General features: G+C 48.9%; 1 protein-coding gene across 3 annotated transcripts in view; it reads right to left on the bottom strand.

The window, feature by feature from the left end:
• LOC110508383 (sodium/potassium-transporting ATPase subunit beta-1-interacting protein 3) overlaps positions 1–19488 on the bottom strand; it is a 131959-nt gene that overhangs the window by 77775 nt on the left and 34696 nt on the right. For all 3 annotated transcript variants that reach the window (XM_036966657.1, XM_036966655.1, XM_036966656.1), the window contains exons 2-3: positions 15536–15673; positions 12726–12806 (exon numbers count right to left, since the gene is read on the bottom strand). In XM_036966657.1, the coding sequence (XP_036822552.1) occupies positions 12726–12806; positions 15536–15673 (219 nt within the window). The remainder of the gene's footprint in view (positions 1–12725; positions 12807–15535; positions 15674–19488) is intronic.

Raw genomic sequence — 19488 nt, forward strand, 5'->3', positions numbered from 1 at the left:
TGTGGGATGGGTATTTAGGTGAGGGGTGTGTGGGATGGTTATTTAGTACGGGGTGTGGGATGGGTATTTAGGTGAGGGGTGTGTGGGATGGGTATTTAGTACGGGGTGTGTGGGATGGGTATTTAGTATGGGGTGTGTGGGATGGGTATTTAGTATGGTGTGTGTGGGATGGGTATTTAGTATGGGGTGTTTGGGATGGGTATTTAGTACGGGGTGTGTGGGATGGGTATTTAGGTGAGGGGTGTGTGTGATGGGTATTTAGTACGGGGTGTGAGGGATGGGTATTTAGGTGAGGGGTGTGTGGGATGGGTATTTAGTATGGGGTGAGGGGGATGGGTATTTAGGTGAGGGGTGTGTGGGATGGGTATTAGGTGAGGGGTGTGTGGGATGGGTATTTAGTACGGGGTGTGAGGGATGGGTATTTAGGTGAGGGGTGTGTGGGATGGGTATTTAGGTGAGGGGTGTGTGGGATGGGTATTTAGGTGAGGGGTGTGTGGGATGGGTATTTAGGTGAGGGGTGTGTGGGATGGGTATTTAGTACGGGGTGTGTGGGATGGGTATTTAGTACGGGGTGTGTGGGATGGGTATTTAGGTGAGTGGTGTGTGGGATGGGTATTTAGGTGAGTGGTGTGTGGGATGGGTATTTAGGTGAGGGGTGTGTGGGATGGGTATTTAGTACGGGGTGCGTGGGATGGGTATTTAGTATGGGGTGTGGGATGGGTATTTAGGTGAGGGGTGTGTGGGATGGTATTTAGGTGAGGGGTGTGTGGGATGGGTATTTAGTATGGGGTGTGTGGGATGGGTATTTAGGTGAGGGGTGTGTGGGATGGGTATTTAGTACGGGGTGTGGGATGGGTATTTAGGTGAGGGGTGTGTGGGATGGGTATTTAGTACGGGGTGTGGGATGGGTATTTAGGTGAGGGGTGTGTGGGATGGGTATTTAGGTGAGGGGTGTGTGGGATGGTTATTTAGTACGGGGTGTGGGATGGGTATTTAGTACGGGGTGTGTGGGATGGGTATTTAGTATGGGGTGTGTGGGATGGGTATTTACTATGGTGTGTGTGGGATGGGTATTTACTATGGTGTGTGTGGGATGGGTATTTAGTATGGGGTGTTTGGGATGGGTATTTAGTACGGGGTGTGTGGGATGGGTATTTAGGTGAGGGGTGTGTGTGATGGGTATTTAGTACGGGGTGTGAGGGATGGGTATTTAGGTGAGGGGTGTGTGGGATGGGTATTTAGTATGGGGTGTGTGGGATGGGTATTTAGTATGGGGTGTGAGGGGTGTGTGGGATGGGTATTTAGGTGAGGGGTGTGTGGGATGGGTATTTAGGTGAGGGGTGTGTGGGATGGTTATTTAGTACGGGGTGTGGGATGGGTATTTAGGTGAGGGGTGTGTGGGATGGGTATTTAGTACGGGGTGTGTGGGATGGGTATTTAGTATGGGGTGTGTGGGATGGGTATTTAGTATGGTGTGTGTGGGATGGGTATTTAGTATGGGGTGTTTGGGATGGGTATTTAGTACGGGGTGTGTGGGATGGGTATTTAGGTGAGGGGTGTGTGTGAAGGGGATTTAGTACGGGGTGTGAGGGATGGGTATTTAGGTGAGGGGTGTGTGGGATGGGTATTTAGTATGGGGTGTGTGGGATGGGTATTTAGTATGGGGTGTGAGGGGTGTGTGGGATGGGTGTTTAGGTGAGGGGTGTGTGGGATGGGTATTTAGGTGAGGGGTGTGTGGGATGGGTGTTTAGGTGACGGGTGTGTGGGATGGATATTTAGGTGAGGGGTGTGAGGGATGGGTATTTAGTACGGGGTGTGGGATGGGTATTTAGTATGGGGTGTGGGATGGGTATTTAGGTGAGGGGTGTGTGGGATGGGTATTTAGGTGAGGGGTGTGTGGGATGGATATTTAGGTGAGGGGTGTGAGGGATGGGTATTTAGGTGAGGGGTGTGTGGGATGGGTATTTAGGTGAGGGGTGTGTGGGATGGGTGTTTAGGTGACGGGTGTGTGGGATGGATATTTAGGTGAGGGGTGTGAGGGATGGGTATTTAGTACGGGGTGTGGGATGGGTATTTAGTATGGGGTGTGGGATGGGTATTTAGGTGAGGGGTGTGTGGGATGGGTATTTAGGTGACGGGTGTGTGGGATGGATATTTAGGTGAGGGGTGTGAGGGATGGGTATTTAGTACGGGGTGTGGGATGGGTATTTAGTATGGGGTGTGGGATGGGTGTTTAGGTGAGGGGTGTGTGGGTTGGGTATTTAGTACGGGGTGTGTGGGATGGGTATTTAGGTGAGGGGTGTGTGGGATGGGTATTTAGGTGAGGGGTGTGTGGGATGGGTATTTAGTATGGGGTGTGTGGGATGGGTATTTAGGTGAGGGGTGTGTGGGATGGGTATTTAGTACGGGGTGTGTGGGATGGGTATTTAGGTGAGGGGTGTGTGGGATGGGTATTTAGGTGAGGGGTGTGTGGGATGGGTATTTAGTACGGGGTGTGTGGGATGGGTATTTAGGTGAGGGGTGTGTGGGATGGGTATTTAGGTGAGGGGTGTGTGGGATGGGTATTTAGGTGAGGGGTGTGTGGGATCGTTATTTAGTACGGGGTGTGGGATGGGTATTTAGGTGAGGGGTGTGTGGGATGGGTATTTAGTACGGGGTGCGTGGGATGGGTATTTAGTATGGGGTGTGGGATGGGTATTTAGGTGAGGGGTGTGTGGGATGGGTATTTAGGTGAGGGGTGTGTGGGATGGGTATTTAGTATGGGGTGTGAGGGATGGGTGTTTAGGTGAAGGGTGTGTGGGATGGGTATTTAGTATTGGGCGTGTGTGATGGGTATTTAGTACGGGGTGTGTGGGATGGGTATTTAGGTGAGGGGTGTGTGGGATGGGTATTTAGTACGGGGTGTGAGGGATGGGTATTTAGGTGAGGGGTGTGTGGGATGGGTATTTAGTATGGGGTGTGTGGGATGGGTATTTAGTATGGGGTTTGAGGGATGGGTATTTAGGTGAGGGATGTGTGGGATGGGTATTAGGTGAGGGGTGTGTGGGGTGGGTATTTAGTACGGGGTGTGAGGGATGGGTATTTAGGTGAGGGGTGTGTGGGATGGGTATTTAGTATGGGGTGTGTGGGATGGGTATTTAGGTGAGGGGTGTGTGGGATGGGTATTTAGTATGGGGTGTGTGGGATGGGTATTTAGTATGGGGTGTGAGGGATGGATCTTTAGGTGAGGGGTGTGTGGGATGGGTATTAGGTGAGGGGTGTGTGGGATGGGTATTTAGTACGGGGTGTGAGGGATGGGTATTTAGGTGAGGGGTGTGTGGGATGGGTATTTAGGTGAGGGGTGTGTGGGATGGGTATTTAGGTGAGGGGTGTGTGGGATGGGTAATTAGGTGAGGGGTGTGTGGGATGGGTATTTAGTACGGGGTGTGTGGGATGGGTATTTAGTACGGGGTGTGTGGGATGGGTATTTAGTACGGGGTGTGTGTGATGGGTATTTAGGTGAGTGGTGTGTGGGATGGGTATTTAGGTGAGTGGTGTGTGGGATGGGTATTTAGGTGAGGGGTGTGTGGGATGGGTATTTAGTACGGGGTGCGTGGGATGGGTATTTAGTACGGGGTGCGTGGGATGGGTATTTAGTATGGGGTGTGGGATGGGTATTTAGGTGAGGGGTGTGTGGGATGGGTATTTAGGTGAGGGGTGTGTGGGATGGGTATTTAGGTGAGGGGTGTGTGGGATGGGTATTTAGTATGGGGTGTGTGGGATGGGTATTTAGGTGAGGGGTGTGTGGGATGGGTATTTAGTACGGGGTGTGGGATGGGTATTTAGGTGAGGGGTGTGTGGGATGGGTATTTAGTATGGGGTGTGTGGGATGGGTATTTAGTATGGGGTGTGAGGGGTGTGTGGGATGGGTATTTAGGTGAGGGGTGTGTGGGATGGGTATTTAGGTGAGGGGTGTGTGTGATGGTTATTTAGTACGGGGTGTGGGATGGGTATTTAGTACGGGGTGTGTGGGATGGGTATTTAGTACGGGGTGTGTGGGATGGGTATTTAGTACGGTGTGTGTGGGATGGGTATTTAGTATGGGGTGTTTGGGATGGGTATTTAGTACGGGGTGTGTGGGATGGGTATTTAGGTGAGGGGTGTGTGTGATGGGTATTTAGGTGAGGGGTGTGTGTGAAGTGGATTTAGTACGGGGTGTGAGGGATGGGTATTTAGGTGAGGGGTGTGTGGGATGGGTATTTAGTATTTGGTGTGTGGGATGGGTATTTAGTATGGGGTGTGAGGGGTGTGTGGGATGGGTATTTAGGTGAGGGGTGTGTGGGATGGGTGTTTAGGTGAGGGGTGTGTGGGATGGGTATTTAGGTGAGGGGTGTGTGGGATGGGTGTTTAGGTGAGGGGTGTGTGGGATGGGTGTTTAGGTGACGGGTGTGTGGGATGGATATTTAGGTGAGGGGTGTGAGGGATGGGTATTTAGTACGGGGTGTGGGATGGGTATTTAGTATGGGGTGTGGGATGGGTATTTAGTACGGGGTGTGTGGGATGGGTATTTAGGTGAGGGGTGTGTGGGATGGGTATTTAGGTGAGGGGTGTGTGGGATGGGTGTTTAGGTGAGGGGTGTGTGGGATGGGTATTTAGGTGAGGGGTGTGTGGGATGGGTGTTTAGGTGACGGGTGTGTGGGATGGGTATTTAGGTGAGGGGTGTGTGGGTTGGGTATTTAGTACGGGGTGTGTGGGATGGGTATTTAGGTGAGGGGTGTGTGGGATGGGTATTTAGTACGGGGTGTGTGGGATGAGTATTTAGGTGAGGGGTGTGTGGGATGGGTATATAGTACGGGGTGTGTGGTATGGGTATTTAAGTGAGGGGTGTGGGGGATGGGTATTTAATACGGGGTGTGTGGGATGGGTATTTAGTACGGGGTGTGAGGGATGGGTATTTAGGTGAGGGGTGTGTGGTATGGGTATTTAGTATGGGGTGTGTGGGATGGGTATTTAGTACGGGGTGTGAGGGATGGGTATTTAGGTGAGGGGTGTGTGGGATGGGTATTTAGTATGGGGTGTGAGGGATGGGTATTTAGGTGAGGGGTGTGTGGGATGGGTATTTAGGTGAGGGGTGTGTGGGATGGGTATTTAGGTGAGGGGTGTGTGGGATGGGTATTTAGGTGAGGGGTGTGTGGGATAGGTATTTAGTACGGGGTGTGAGGGATGGGTATTTAGGTAAGGGGTGTGTGGGATGGGTATTTAGTATGGGGTGTGTGGGATGGGTATTTAGGTGAGGGATGTGTGGGATGGGTATTTAGGTGAGGGGTGTGTGGGATGGGTATTTAGTATGGGGTGTGTGGGATGGGTATTTAGTATGGGGTGTGAGGGATGGGTATTTAGGTGAGGGATGTGTGGGATGGGTATTAGGTGAGGGGTGTGTGGGGTGGGTATTTAGTACGGGGTGTGAGGGATTGGTATTTAGGTGAGGGGTGTGTGGGATGGGTATTTAGGTGAGGGGTGTGTGGGATGGGTATTTAGTACGGGGTGTGTGGGATGGGTATTTAGTACGGGGTGTGTGGGATGGGTATTTAGGTGAGGGGTGTGTGGGATGGGTATTTAGTATGGGGTGCGTGGGATGGGTATTTAGTATGGGTGTGGGATGGGTATTTAGGTGAGGGGTGTGTGGGATGGGTATTTAGGTGAGGGGTGTGTGGGATGGGTATTTAGTATGGGGTGTGTGGGATGGGTATTTTGGTGAGGGGTGTGTGGGATGGGTATTTAGTACGGGGTGTGGGATGGGTATTTAGGTGAGGGGTGTGTGGGATGGGTATTTAGGTGAGGGGTGTGTGGGATGGGTATTTAGGTGAGGGGTGTGTGGGATGGGTATTTAGTACGGGGTGTGTGGGATGGGTATTTAGTATGGGGTGTGTGGGATGGGTATTTAGTATGGTGTGTGTGGGATGGGTATTTAGTATGGTGTGTGTGGGATGGGTATTTAGTATGGGGTGTTTGGGATGGGTATTTAGTACGGGGTGTGTGGGATGGGTATTTAGGTGATGGGTGTGTGTGATGGGTATTTAGTACGGGGTGTGAGGGATGGGTATTTAGTATGGGCTGTGTGGGATGGGTATTTAGGTGAGGGGTGTGTGGGATGGGTATTTAGTATGGGGTGTGTGGGATGGGTATTTAGTATGGGGTGTGAGGGATGGATATTTAGGTGAGGGGTGTGTGGGATGGGTATTAGGTGAGGGGTGTGTGGGATGGGTATTTAGTACGGGGTGTGAGGGATGGGTATTTAGGTGAGGGGTGTGTGGGATGGGTATTTAGTATGGGGTGTGTGGGATGGGTATTTAGGTGAGGGGTGTGTGGGATGGGTATTTAGTATGGGGTGTGTGGGATGGGTATTTAGTATGGGGTGTGAGGGATGGATCTTTAGGTGAGGGGTGTGTGGGATGGGTATTAGGTGAGGGGTGTGTGGGATGGGTATTTAGTACGGGGTGTGAGGGATGGGTATTTAGGTGAGGGGTGTGTGGGATGGGTATTTAGGTGAGGGGTGTGTGGGATGGGTATTTAGGTGAGGGGTGTGTGGGATGGGTAATTAGGTGAGGGGTGTGTGGGATGGGTATTTAGTACGGGGTGTGTGGGATGGGTATTTAGTACGGGGTGTGTGTGATGGGTATTTAGGTGAGTGGTGTGTGGGATGGGTATTTAGGTGAGTGGTGTGTGGGATGGGTATTTAGGTGAGGGGTGTGTGGGATGGGTATTTAGTACGGGGTGCGTGGGATGGGTATTTAGTACGGGGTGCGTGGGATGGGTATTTAGTACGGGGTGCGTGGGATGGGTATTTAGTATGGGGTGTGGGATGGGTATTTAGGTGAGGGGTGTGTGGGATGGGTATTTAGGTGAGGGGTGTGTGGGATGGGTATTTAGGTGAGGGGTGTGTGGGATGGGTATTTAGTATGGGGTGTGTGGGATGGGTATTTAGGTGAGGGGTGTGTGGGATGGGTATTTAGTACAGGGTGTGGGATGGGTATTTAGGTGAGGGGTGTGTGGGATGGGTATTTAGTACGGGGTGTGGGATGGGTATTTAGGTGAGGGGTGTGTGGGATGGGTATTTAGGTGAGGGGTGTGTGGGATGGTTATTTAGTACGGGGTGTGGGATGGGTATTTAGGTGAGGGGTGTGTGGGATGGGTATTTAGTACGGGGTGTGTGGGATGGGTATTTAATATGGGGTGTGTGGGATGGGTATTTAGTATGGGGTGTGTGGGATGGGTATTTAGTACGGGGTGTGTGGGATGGGTATTTAGGTGAGGGGTGTGTGTGATGGGTATTTAGGTGAGGGGTGTGTGGGATGGGTATTTAGTATGGGGTGTGTGGGATGGGTATTTAGTATGGGGTGTGTGGGATGGGTATTTAGTATGGGGTGTGAGGGATGGGTATTTAGGTGAGGGGTGTGTGGGATGGGTATTAGGTGAGGGGTGTGTGGGATGGGTATTTAGTACGGGGTGTGAGGGATGGGTATTTAGGTGAGGGGTGTGTGGGATGGGTATTTAGGTGAGGGGTCTGTGGGATGGGTATTTAGGTGAGGGGTGTGTGGGATGGGTATTTAGGTGAGGGGTGTGTGGGATGGGTATTTAGTACGGGGTGTGTGGGATGGGTATTTAGTACGGGGTGTGTGGGATGGGTATTTAGGTGAGTGGTGTGTGGGATGGGTATTTAGGTGAGGGGTGTGTGGGATGGGTATTTAGTACGGGGTGCATGGGATGGGTATTTAGTATGGGGTGTGGGATGGGTATTTAGTATGGGGTGTGGGATGGGTATTTAGGTGAGGGGTGTGTGGGATGGGTATTTAGGTGAGGGGTGTGTGGGATGGGTATTTAGTACGGGGTGTGGGATGGGTATTTAGGTGAGGGGTGTGTGGGATGGGTATTTAGTACGGGGTGTGGGATGGGTATTTAGGTGAGGGGTGTGTGGGATGGGTATTTAGGTGAGGGGTGTGTGGGATGGTTATTTAGTACGGGGTGTGGGATGGGTATTTAGGTGAGGGGTGTGTGGGATGGGTATTTAGTACGGGGTGTGTGGGATGGGTATTTAGTACGGGGTGTGTGGGATGGGTATTTAGTATGGGGTGTGTGGGATGGGTATTTAGTATGGTGTGTGTGGGATGGGTATTTAGTATGGGGTGTTTGGGATGGGTATTTAGTACGGGGTGTGTGGGATGGGTATTTAGGTGAGGGGTGTTTCATGGGTATTTAGTACGGGGTGTGAGGGATGGGTATTTAGGTGAGGGGTGTGTGGGATGGGTATTTAGTACGGGGTGTGAGGGATGGGTATTTAGGTGAGGGGTGTGTGGGATGGGTATTTAGGTGAGGGGTGTGTGGGATGGGTATTTAGTACGGGGTGTGTGGGATGGGTATTTAGTACGGGGTGTGTGGGATGGGTATTTAGGTGAGTGGTGTGTGGGATGGGTATTTAGGTGAGTGGTGTGTGGGATGGGTATTTAGGTGAGGGGTGTGTGGGATGGGTATTTAGTACGGGGTGCGTGGGATGGGTATTTAGTATGGGGTGTGGGATGGGTATTTAGGTGAGGGGTGTGTGGGATGGGTATTTAGGTGAGGGGTGTGTGGGATGGGTATTTAGTATGGGGTGTGTGGGATGGGTATTTAGGTGAGGGGTGTGTGGGATGGGTATTTAGTACGGGGTGTGGGATGGGTATTTAGGTGAGGGGTGTGTGGGATGGGTATTTAGTACGGGGTGTGGGATGGGTATTTAGGTGAGGGGTGTGTGGGATGGGTATTTAGGTGAGGGGTGTGTGGGATGGTTATTTAGTACGGGGTGTGGGATGGGTATTTAGGTGAGGGGTGTGTGGGATGGGTATTTAGTACGGGGTGTGTGGGATGGGTATTTAGTATGGGGTGTGTGGGATGGGTATTTAGGTGAGGGGTGTGTGGGATGGGTATTTAGTATGGGGTGTATGGGATGGGTATTTAGTATGGGGTGTGAGGGATGGGTATTTAGGTGAGGGGTGTGTGGGATGGGTATTTAGTATGGGGTGTGTGGGATGGGTATTTAGTATGGGGTGTGTGGGATGGGTATTTAGTATGGGGTGTGAGGGATGGGTATTTAGGTGAGGGGTGTGTGGGATGGGTATTTAGTATGGGGTGTGTGGGATGGGTATTTAGTATGGGGTGTGAGGGATGGGTATTTAGGTGAGGGGTGTGTGGGATGGGTATTTAGGTGAGGGGTGTGTGGGATGGGTATTTAGTACGGGGTGTGTGGGATGGGTATTTAGGTGAGGGGTGTGTGGGATGGGTATTTAGGTGAGGGGTGTGTGGGATGGGTATTTAGTATGGGGTGTGTGGGATGGGTATTTAGTATGGGGTGTGAGGGATGGGTATTTAGGTGAGGGGTGTGTGGGATGGGTATTTAGTATGGGGTGTGTGGGATGGGTATTTAGTATGGGGTGTGTGGGATGGGTATTTAGTATGGGGTGTGAGGGATGGGTATTTAGGTGAGGGGTGTGTGGTATGGGTATTTAGTATGGGGTGTGTGGGATGGGTATTTAGTATGGGGTGTGAGGGATGGGTATTTAGGTGAGGGGTGTGTGGGATGGGTATTTAGGTGAGGGGTGTGTGGGATGGGTATTTAGGTGAGGGGTGTGTGGGATGGGTATTTAGGTGAGGGGTGTGTGGGATGGGTATTTAGGTGAGGGGTGTGTGGGATGGGTATTTAGTACGGGGTGTGGGATGGGTATTTAGGTGAGGGGTGTGTGGGATGGGTATTTAGTACGGGGTGTGGGATGGGTATTTAGGTGAGGGGTGTGTGGGATGGGTATTTAGGTGAGGGGTGTGTGGGATGGTTATTTAGTACGGGGTGTGGGATGGGTATTTAGGTGAGGGGTGTGTGGGATGGGTATTTAGTACGGGGTGTGTGGGATGGGTATTTAGTACGGGGTGTGTGGGATGGGTATTTAGTATGGGGTGTGTGGGATGGGTATTTAGTATGGTGTGTGTGGGATGGGTATTTAGTATGGGGTGTTTGGGATGGGTATTTAGTACGGGGTGTGTGGGATGGGTATTTAGGTGAGGGGTGTTTCATGGGTATTTAGTACGGGGTGTGAGGGATGGGTATTTAGGTGAGGGGTGTGTGGGATGGGTATTTAGTACGGGGTGTGAGGGATGGGTATTTAGGTGAGGGGTGTGTGGGATGGGTATTTAGGTGAGGGGTGTGTGGGATGGGTATTTAGTACGGGGTGTGTGGGATGGGTATTTAGTACGGGGTGTGTGGGATGGGTATTTAGGTGAGTGGTGTGTGGGATGGGTATTTAGGTGAGTGGTGTGTGGGATGGGTATTTAGGTGAGGGGTGTGTGGGATGGGTATTTAGTACGGGGTGCGTGGGATGGGTATTTAGTATGGGGTGTGGGATGGGTATTTAGGTGAGGGGTGTGTGGGATGGGTATTTAGGTGAGGGGTGTGTGGGATGGGTATTTAGTATGGGGTGTGTGGGATGGGTATTTAGGTGAGGGGTGTGTGGGATGGGTATTTAGTACGGGGTGTGGGATGGGTATTTAGGTGAGGGGTGTGTGGGATGGGTATTTAGTACGGGGTGTGGGATGGGTATTTAGGTGAGGGGTGTGTGGGATGGGTATTTAGGTGAGGGGTGTGTGGGATGGTTATTTAGTACGGGGTGTGGGATGGGTATTTAGGTGAGGGGTGTGTGGGATGGGTATTTAGTACGGGGTGTGTGGGATGGGTATTTAGTATGGGGTGTGTGGGATGGGTATTTAGGTGAGGGGTGTGTGGGATGGGTATTTAGTATGGGGTGTATGGGATGGGTATTTAGTATGGGGTGTGAGGGATGGGTATTTAGGTGAGGGGTGTGTGGGATGGGTATTTAGTATGGGGTGTGTGGGATGGGTATTTAGTATGGGGTGTGTGGGATGGGTATTTAGTATGGGGTGTGAGGGATGGGTATTTAGGTGAGGGGTGTGTGGGATGGGTATTTAGTATGGGGTGTGTGGGATGGGTATTTAGTATGGGGTGTGAGGGATGGGTATTTAGGTGAGGGGTGTGTGGGATGGGTATTTAGGTGAGGGGTGTGTGGGATGGGTATTTAGTACGGGGTGTGTGGGATGGGTATTTAGGTGAGGGGTGTGTGGGATGGGTATTTAGGTGAGGGGTGTGTGGGATGGGTATTTAGTATGGGGTGTGTGGGATGGGTATTTAGTATGGGGTGTGAGGGATGGGTATTTAGGTGAGGGGTGTGTGGGATGGGTATTTAGTATGGGGTGTGTGGGATGGGTATTTAGTATGGGGTGTGTGGGATGGGTATTTAGTATGGGGTGTGAGGGATGGGTATTTAGGTGAGGGGTGTGTGGGATGGGTATTTAGTATGGGGTGTGTGGGATGGGTATTTAGTATGGGGTGTGAGGGATGGGTATTTAGGTGAGGGGTGTGTGGGATGGGTATTTAGGTGAGGGGTGTGTGGGATGGGTATTTAGGTGAGGGGTGTGTGGGATGGGTATTTAGGTAAGGGGTGTGTGGGATGGGTATTTAGGTGAGGGGTGTGTGGGATGGGTATTTAGTATGGGGTGTGTGGGATGGGTATTTAGGTGAGGGGTGTGTGGAATTGGTATTTAGGTGAGGGGTGTGTGGGATGGGTATTTAGGTGAGGGGTGTGTGGGATGGGTATTTAGGTGAGGGGTGTGTGGGATGGTTATTTAGTACGGGGTGTGGGATGGGTATTTAGGTGAGGGGTGTGTGGGATGGGTATTTAGTACGGGGTGTGTGGGATGGGTATTTAGGTGAGGGGTGTGTGGGATGGGTATTTAGGTGAGGGGTGTGTGGGATGAGTATTTAGGTGAGGGGTGTGTGGGATGGGTATTTAGGTGAGGGGTGTGTGGGATGGGCATTTAGTACGGGGTGTGTGGTATGGGTATTTAGTACAGGGTGTGTGGGATGGGTATTTAGTACGGGGTGTGTGGGATGGGTATTTAGGTGAGGGGTGTGTGGGATGGGTATTTAGTATGGGGTGTGTGGGATGGGTATTTAGTACGGGGTGTGTGGGATGGGTATTTAGGTGAGGGGTGTGAGGGATGGGTATTTAGGTGAGAGGTGTGTGGGATGGGTATTTAGGTGAGGGGTGTGTGGGATGGGTATTTAGTACGGGGTGTGGGATGGGTATTTAGGTGAGGGGTGTGTGGGATGGGTATTTAGGTGATGGGTGTGTGGGATGAGTATTTAGGTGAGGGGTGTGTGGGATGGGTATTTAGTATGGGGTGCGAGGGATGGGTCTTTAGTATGGGGTGTGTGGGATGGGTATTTAGTACGGGTGGTGTGGGATGGGTATTTAGGTGAGGGGTGTGTGGGATGGGTATTTAGGTGAGGGGTGTGTGGGATGGGTATTTAGTACGGGGGGTGTGGGATGGGTATTTAGTACGGGGGGTATGGGGGATGGGTATTTAGTAAGGGGTGGGTGTGCTTGTGGCAGGGGTCAGCGGGGCATCCTCCTGGGGCTAAGCTCTCTACTCTCTGAACCCTGACACTGAAGGTCTTGGAATACATTTTCCACCACCTAGTTCCCACCTCTCTAGGATGACTACATGTTTTATTCAATGTCTCTCGAGCACCAAGGAGAGAACACATGAACATAACAACAGACAGAGAAACACACTATTTTAAATGGTGGAAGATACAATCCAAGATGGAGGACAGTTGCTCTGTCGTCAGAGAGAATAGCGCCTACCTTGGTCAGGCCTCCCACATCCAGGTAGAAACAGACGATGAAGAGATTCCAGGCCACCCAGAGAGCTGTCCACACTGTGTACTGTACAGGACACACACACACACACAAACTTCAAAAAACACATCGCAAATGAAAATAAGTTGGAAATGAAATGAAAGATCTCTGTCTGTGAATGGTGTTATGGGACACACTCTACACTGCACTAGACTGTTTATTTATTCATGTGTACTACCCGCTCTAGCCCACATGCCAAAGCTGCGATAAGTCCATTAAGACTTAAAGGAGTTGTTTTTTAAACCAGCTGAGTGTTTAATGGAGGGGCATAAACAGGTCTTAGGATGGAATTACATTTGCAACATTTACAAAGGGTCTATTATACAAAAAACGAACTATAGTTTGTCTCCTTACAGACACTTTGAGCACTTTGAAAAAGCGATACTCAAATCCAATCCATAATCATCCATCAATATGGTCTTCTGACAGGAAGCTGCTAACCAAACTTCCACTCACGGCTGAACTTCTTCCAAAGGAGATGTTTTTCACCATGTGAACATGTCAACGCTCATTGAGACAGTAGAGGACTTGCCCTAATTATCCTAGCCTAAAGACGTTGAGTCATACTGTTGAACCATACTTTTTCCAAGAAAGTATTCTTCCCACTATCCGCTCTTGCCTTTGGTTACTCTCTCCACTCCCTTGGCTTTTCGCTCTCCCTCCTTTTCCCCAGTATTGTTTCCTTATTCCATCTCAACCTTCTATCCTCTTTTGCCTTTGATTATTCTCCCCTTTCCCTTCCCTCACCCATTCCTTCCAATCTCTCTCCTCTCTCCCTCACCCATTCCTTCCAATCTCTCTCTCCTCTCTCCCTCACCCATTCCTTCCAACCTCTCTCTCCTCTCTCCCTCACCCATTCCTTCCAATCTCTCTCTCCTCTCTCCCTCACCCATTCCTTCCAATCTCTCTCTCCTCTCTCCCTCACCCATTCCTTCCAACCTCTCTCTCCTCTCTCTCACCCATTCCTTCCAACCTCTCTCTCCTCTCTTCCTCACCCATTCCTTCCAACCTCTCTCCTCTCTTCCTCACCCATTCCTTCCAATCTCTCTCTCCTCTCCCTCACCCATTCCTTCCAATCTCTCTCCTCTCTCCCTCACCCATTCCTTCCAATCTCTCTCTCCTCTCTCCCTCACCCATTCCTTCCAACCTCTCTCTCCTCTCTCCCTCACCCATTCCTTCCAACCTCTCTCTCCTCTCTCTCACCCATTCCTTCCAACCTCTCTCTCCTCTCTTCCTCACCCATTCCTTCCAATCTCTCTCTCCTCTCCCTCACCCATTCCTTCCAAACTCTCTCTCCTCTCTCCCTCACCCATTCCTTCCAATCTTTCTCTCCTCTCTCCCTCACCCATTCCTTCCAACCTCTCTCTCCTCTCTCCCTCACCCATTCCTTCCAACCTCTCTCCTCTCTCTCACCCATTCCTTCCAACCTCTCTCTCCTCTCTTCCTCACCCATTCCTTCCAACCTCTCTCTCCTCTCTTCCTCACCCATTCCTTCCAATCTCTCTCTCCTCTCCCTCACCCATTCCTTCCAAACTCTCTCTCCTCTCTCCCTCACCCATTCCTTCCAAACTCTCTCCTCTCTCCCTCACCCATTCCTTCCAATCTCTCTCTCCTCTCTCCCTCACCCATTCCTTCCAACCTCTCTCTCCTCTCTCCCTCACCCATTCCTTCCAACCTCTCTCCTCTCTCTCACCCATTCCTTCCAACCTCTCTCTCCTCTCTTCCTCACCCATTCCTTCCAATCTCTCTCTCCTCTCCCTCACCCATTCCTTCCAAACTCTCTCTCCTCTCTCCCTCACCCATTCCTTCCAAACTCTCTCTCCTCTCTCCCTCGCCCATTGCTTCCAACCTCTCTCTCCTCTCTCCCTCACCCATTCCTTCCAATCTCTCTCCTCTCTCCCTCACCCATTCCTTCCAACCTCTCTCTCCTCTCTCCCTCACCCATTCCTTCCAATCTCTCTCCTCTCTCCCTCACCCATTCCTTCCAATCTCTCTCCCTCACCCATTCCTTCCAACCTCTCTCCCTCACCCATTCCTTCCAACCTCTCTCCCTCGCCCTTTGATTTTCTTTCCACATTAACACCCAAAGTGAACATTGCTAATACATTTTTGACGTACAGTATATGTGAAATGTTATCATTACTTAGCTTCATCCATCCCGTGTTAACTGAATAAAAGAGACAATACACTTCCTGTAATGATCTTCTAACTCCAAACGACACCAGAGTGGAATAACACTTAAAATATTAATAACCTGTCCGGGAGCTATGGGTTCTTCAATCTAGAGCATTGTACTGCTCTTCAATCTAGAACATTCTAGTATTCTTCAATCTGCAACCTTCTAGTGTGCTTCAATCTTGAACGTTCTAGGACATTCTATTAGGTTTTTCAATCTTGGGTCTGGAGTGATACAAGATGGCCAGGCTTTTGTTCTTGCCCAGTACTAACACACCTAATTCAACTAATCTAATCCTCCTTTCCATCACTCCCCCCACCCATAACCCCTCAGATTTAACCAAATCCTAAATCCTGTGGATTCGTGCTGAGGTGGACCCTAGGGTACACTCTGTTCGAGTGTGAAATGAATGGAAGTTGAGTCATTAATTAAATGTAATTACTGATGGATTAAAAAGGATTAAGACGCCAAACAATGTGTTTAGGGAGAGAGCCAGGGATCTTGGGAGTTTGGATAAATGGAAAAATAACAAACGACACCCCAATGTAATGTGTGCACCTGTGTGAATGTTTGTACTCACCACTACAATGTAGCGTGGTCGGTACTGTATAGTGCCGAAGAAGCCGAGGATGACAATGATGATGTGGAAGAAGTTGGCCAGAATGGGCGCCCATTGGTATCCCAGGAAGTCAAAAACCTGCCTCTCCAACGCCACGATCTGCAGGGGGGGAGGGGGGAGGGTTAGGAAGACTGAATTTGGGGGATGAAGGTCAAGAACATCCTTTTTGGTCGCATTTGAACGTGCAAGGACACTCAAAGGTACAGTATAGGCTAAGTGCATTACCCAACCAACCACAATGTACAACAAGAGTATAAACCACCGTGACACATCCATCCACATCTTAATGAAAGCATAAAGCAGTGCCATGGTCCATTCTGCATTTGATTAGTCTCCTTAACACACACAGACGCTTACATCTTCTTAACGAGGATTCTCTCATTACCAGACACTGACATCTTCTTAACGAGGATTCTCTCATTACCACACACAGACACTGACATCTTAACCAGGATTCTCTCATTACCACACACAGACACTGACATCTTCTTAACCAGGATTCACTCATTACCACACACAGACACTGACATCATCTTAACGAGGATTCTCTCGTTGCCACACACAGACACTGACATCTTAATGAGGATTCTCTCATTACCACACACAGACACTGACATCTTTATGAGGATTCTCTCATTACCACACACAGACACTGACATCTTCTTAACGAGGGTTCTCTCATTACCACACACAGACACTGACATTTTCTTAATGAGGATTCTCCCATTACCACACACAGACACTTACACCTTAACGAGGATTCTCTCATTACCACACACAGACACTGACATCTTCTTAACGAGGATTCTCTCATTACCACACACAGAAACTGACTTCTTAACGAGGATTCTCTCATTACCACACACAGAAACTGACTTCTTAATGAGGATTCTCTCATTACCACACACAGACACTGACATCTTCTTAACGAGGATTCTCTCATTACCACACACAGACATCTTCTTAACGAGGTGGAAATGTTGATGGGCCTCGTGAAGCAGGTGTGGGTTTGACAGTTTGTAAGCTTCAGCCAGAGATACATCCAGCCTCACACACACACACACACACACACACAGCATGGCACTGTAAGCTTCAGCCAGAGATACATCCAGCCTCACACACACACACACACACACACACACACACACAGAGCTGTGTCTAGGCATTAGCGACTTAAGCAAGCACTTACAGGACAGAATTAAAAATACATTTTGGACTGACAAATGTAGATATTTTAAAATACATGGAATTTAAAGGTTTCATAGAATGAAATTAGATTTTAAATCTTTTGGACATCAGAGCGAATTTGAGGGAATCTGATTTGAGTCAGAAAAGGATGTTCATATTGTCACGTTCTGACCTTAGTTCTTTTGTTATGTCTAGTATGGTATGTTTTAGTATGGTCAGGGCGTGAGTTGGGTGGGTTATCTATGTTCTTTTTTCTATAATTTTGGATTTTCTGTGTTCGGCCTGGTATGGTTCTCAATCAGAGGCAGCTGTCAATCGTTGTCCCTGATTGAGAATCATATTTAGGTAGCCTGGTTTCACTGTTAGTTGTGGGTGTTTATTTTCTGTTTAGTGTGTGTTGCACCTGACGGAGCTGTTTCGTTTGTTCTCTTTTGTTACTTCGTATTTAGTGTTCAGTTCATTTTCTTAAAAGGATGAACACTTACCACGCTGCGCATTGGTCTGACATTTCTTACTCCTCAGAGGAGGACGAAGACACAGTTGTCTTTAGGTAAAATATACAAAACCTGGCAGAGAGCCTATCCAACTGACAATCTCTTAGAGAAAAATATAAACTTAAAGACTTAAAAATAACTGATATTGGCACAAGATGAAGGGCATGTTGGAACATAACTAACAAAATTATAGTTAAGGAAAATGTAATCCAGTATAAACTAATGTATATAATTTATTATACAAGAGAACATTTTTTACAAATTCATGTCATGTCTTAAGTGTAAAACTAACAATGACTCAATAATCCATGCTTTCTGGGAATGTTATGACGTCATAAAGTTATGGGCGGATTTACAAAGTTGACTGTCAGAAGTATTACAATGTAAAATGACTGCATATTTCAAGAAGTCATATGAGGGTGCAGTGAAATACCCGATGGGTTGGACGAACCCCGTTTGTCAATTATTTTGAAAAAAAAACAGATACTTAAATCATGGAGAGGAACAAAATGGTGCAATTTAAAGACATGGCGGAGAGTAATGCAGGCACTAGAGATAGGGGTGAGAGCAGGTGTGATGTCGTTGATGTTTTAAAGACATGGAGGAGAGTAATGCAGGCACTAGAGATAGGGGTGAGAGCAGCTGTGATGTCGTTGATGTTTTAAAGACATGGAGGAGAGTAATGCAGGCACTAGAGATAGGGGTGAGAGAAGGTGTGATGTCGTTGATGTTTTAAAGACATGGCGGAGAGTAATGCAGGCGCTAGAGATAGGGGTGAGAGCAGGTGTGATGTCGTTGATGTTTTAAAGACATGGAGGAGAGTAATGCAGGCGCTAGAGATAGGGGTGAGAGCAGGTGTGATGTCGTTGATGTTTTAAAGACATGGAGGAGAGTAATGCAGGCACTAGAGATAGGGGTGAGAGCAGGTGTGATGTCGTTGATGTTTTAAAGACATGGAGGAGAGTAATGCAGGCACTAGAGATAGGGAGCAGGTGTGATGTCGTTGATGTTTTAAAGACATGGCGGAGAGTAATGCAGGCACTAGAGAAAGGGGTGAGAGCAGGTGTGATGTCGTTGATGTTTGTCTGCGTCTGTATGTTGTGATGTGTATGTTTTGTATTGTTTGGAAAATATCTATAAATAAAATGGAGAAGGAATGGCGCCGGAGGAGATGGCTGACCTTTTTAGGTCCCTTAAAAAAATTGTGCTATTGAGTGTGTTTTTTTTTGTTGTTATTTGTAACTTATTTTGCACATAAAGTTTCTGCCACTGTCTCCTATGACCAAAAAGAGCTAGAGAACAACGATTACTCACCCTGTACTGGAAGAATATGTTTAATGTTTGAGCAAAAGGGTAGATCTGCTGCTTTAAAGGAGCGGGACTCTAACCCGGAAGCTTAAAAGAAATCCTGCTATGCCCTCCAACGAACCATTAAACAAGCAAAGCGTCAATACAGGACTAAGATTGAATCATACGTCACCGGCTCCGACGCTCGTCGGATGTGGCAGGGCTTGCAAACTATTACAGACTACAAAAGGGAAGCACAACCGTGAGCTACCCAGTAACACAAGCCTACCAGATGAGCTAAATTACTTCCATGCTCACTTTGAGGCAAGTAAGACTGCAACATGCATGAGAGCTTCAGCTGTTCCGGACGACTGTGTGATCACGCTCTCTGTAGCCGATGTGAGTAAGACCTTTAAACAGGTCAACATTCACAAGGCTGCAGGGCCAGACGGATTACCAGGACGTGTACTCTGAGCATGCACTGACCAACTGGCAAGTGTCTTCACTGACATTTTCAACATTTTCATTTTCAACCAGGTTAACACACTCACATATACACAACCGCAGGTTTACACTTGCGGGAGGGTGGCGGAATGCTTTAAGGAGCTGCTGTAGTGGGTTCTTAGTATTGGTATCCATTTGATCAAATTCCACCCCATTTCCAAATTAGCAATTTCCCAAGATTAGCTTAGACCTACTCTGTCCCCAGTCCACCTGGCCGTGCTGCTGCTCCAGTTTCAACTGTTCTGCCTGTGATTATTATTATTTGACCATGCTGGTCATTTATAAACATTTGAACATCTTGGCCATGTTCTGTTATAATCTCCACCCGGCACAGCCAGAAGAGGACTTGCCACCCCACATAGTCTGGTTCCTCTCTAGGTTTCTTCCTAGGTTTTGGCCTTTCTAGGGAGTTTTTCCTAGCCACCGTGCTTCTACACCTGC

The sequence above is a fragment of the Oncorhynchus mykiss genome, chromosome 28 (genome assembly GCF_013265735.2).
Source record: "Oncorhynchus mykiss isolate Arlee chromosome 28, USDA_OmykA_1.1, whole genome shotgun sequence".
Classification (NCBI taxonomy): domain Eukaryota; kingdom Metazoa; phylum Chordata; class Actinopteri; order Salmoniformes; family Salmonidae; genus Oncorhynchus; species Oncorhynchus mykiss.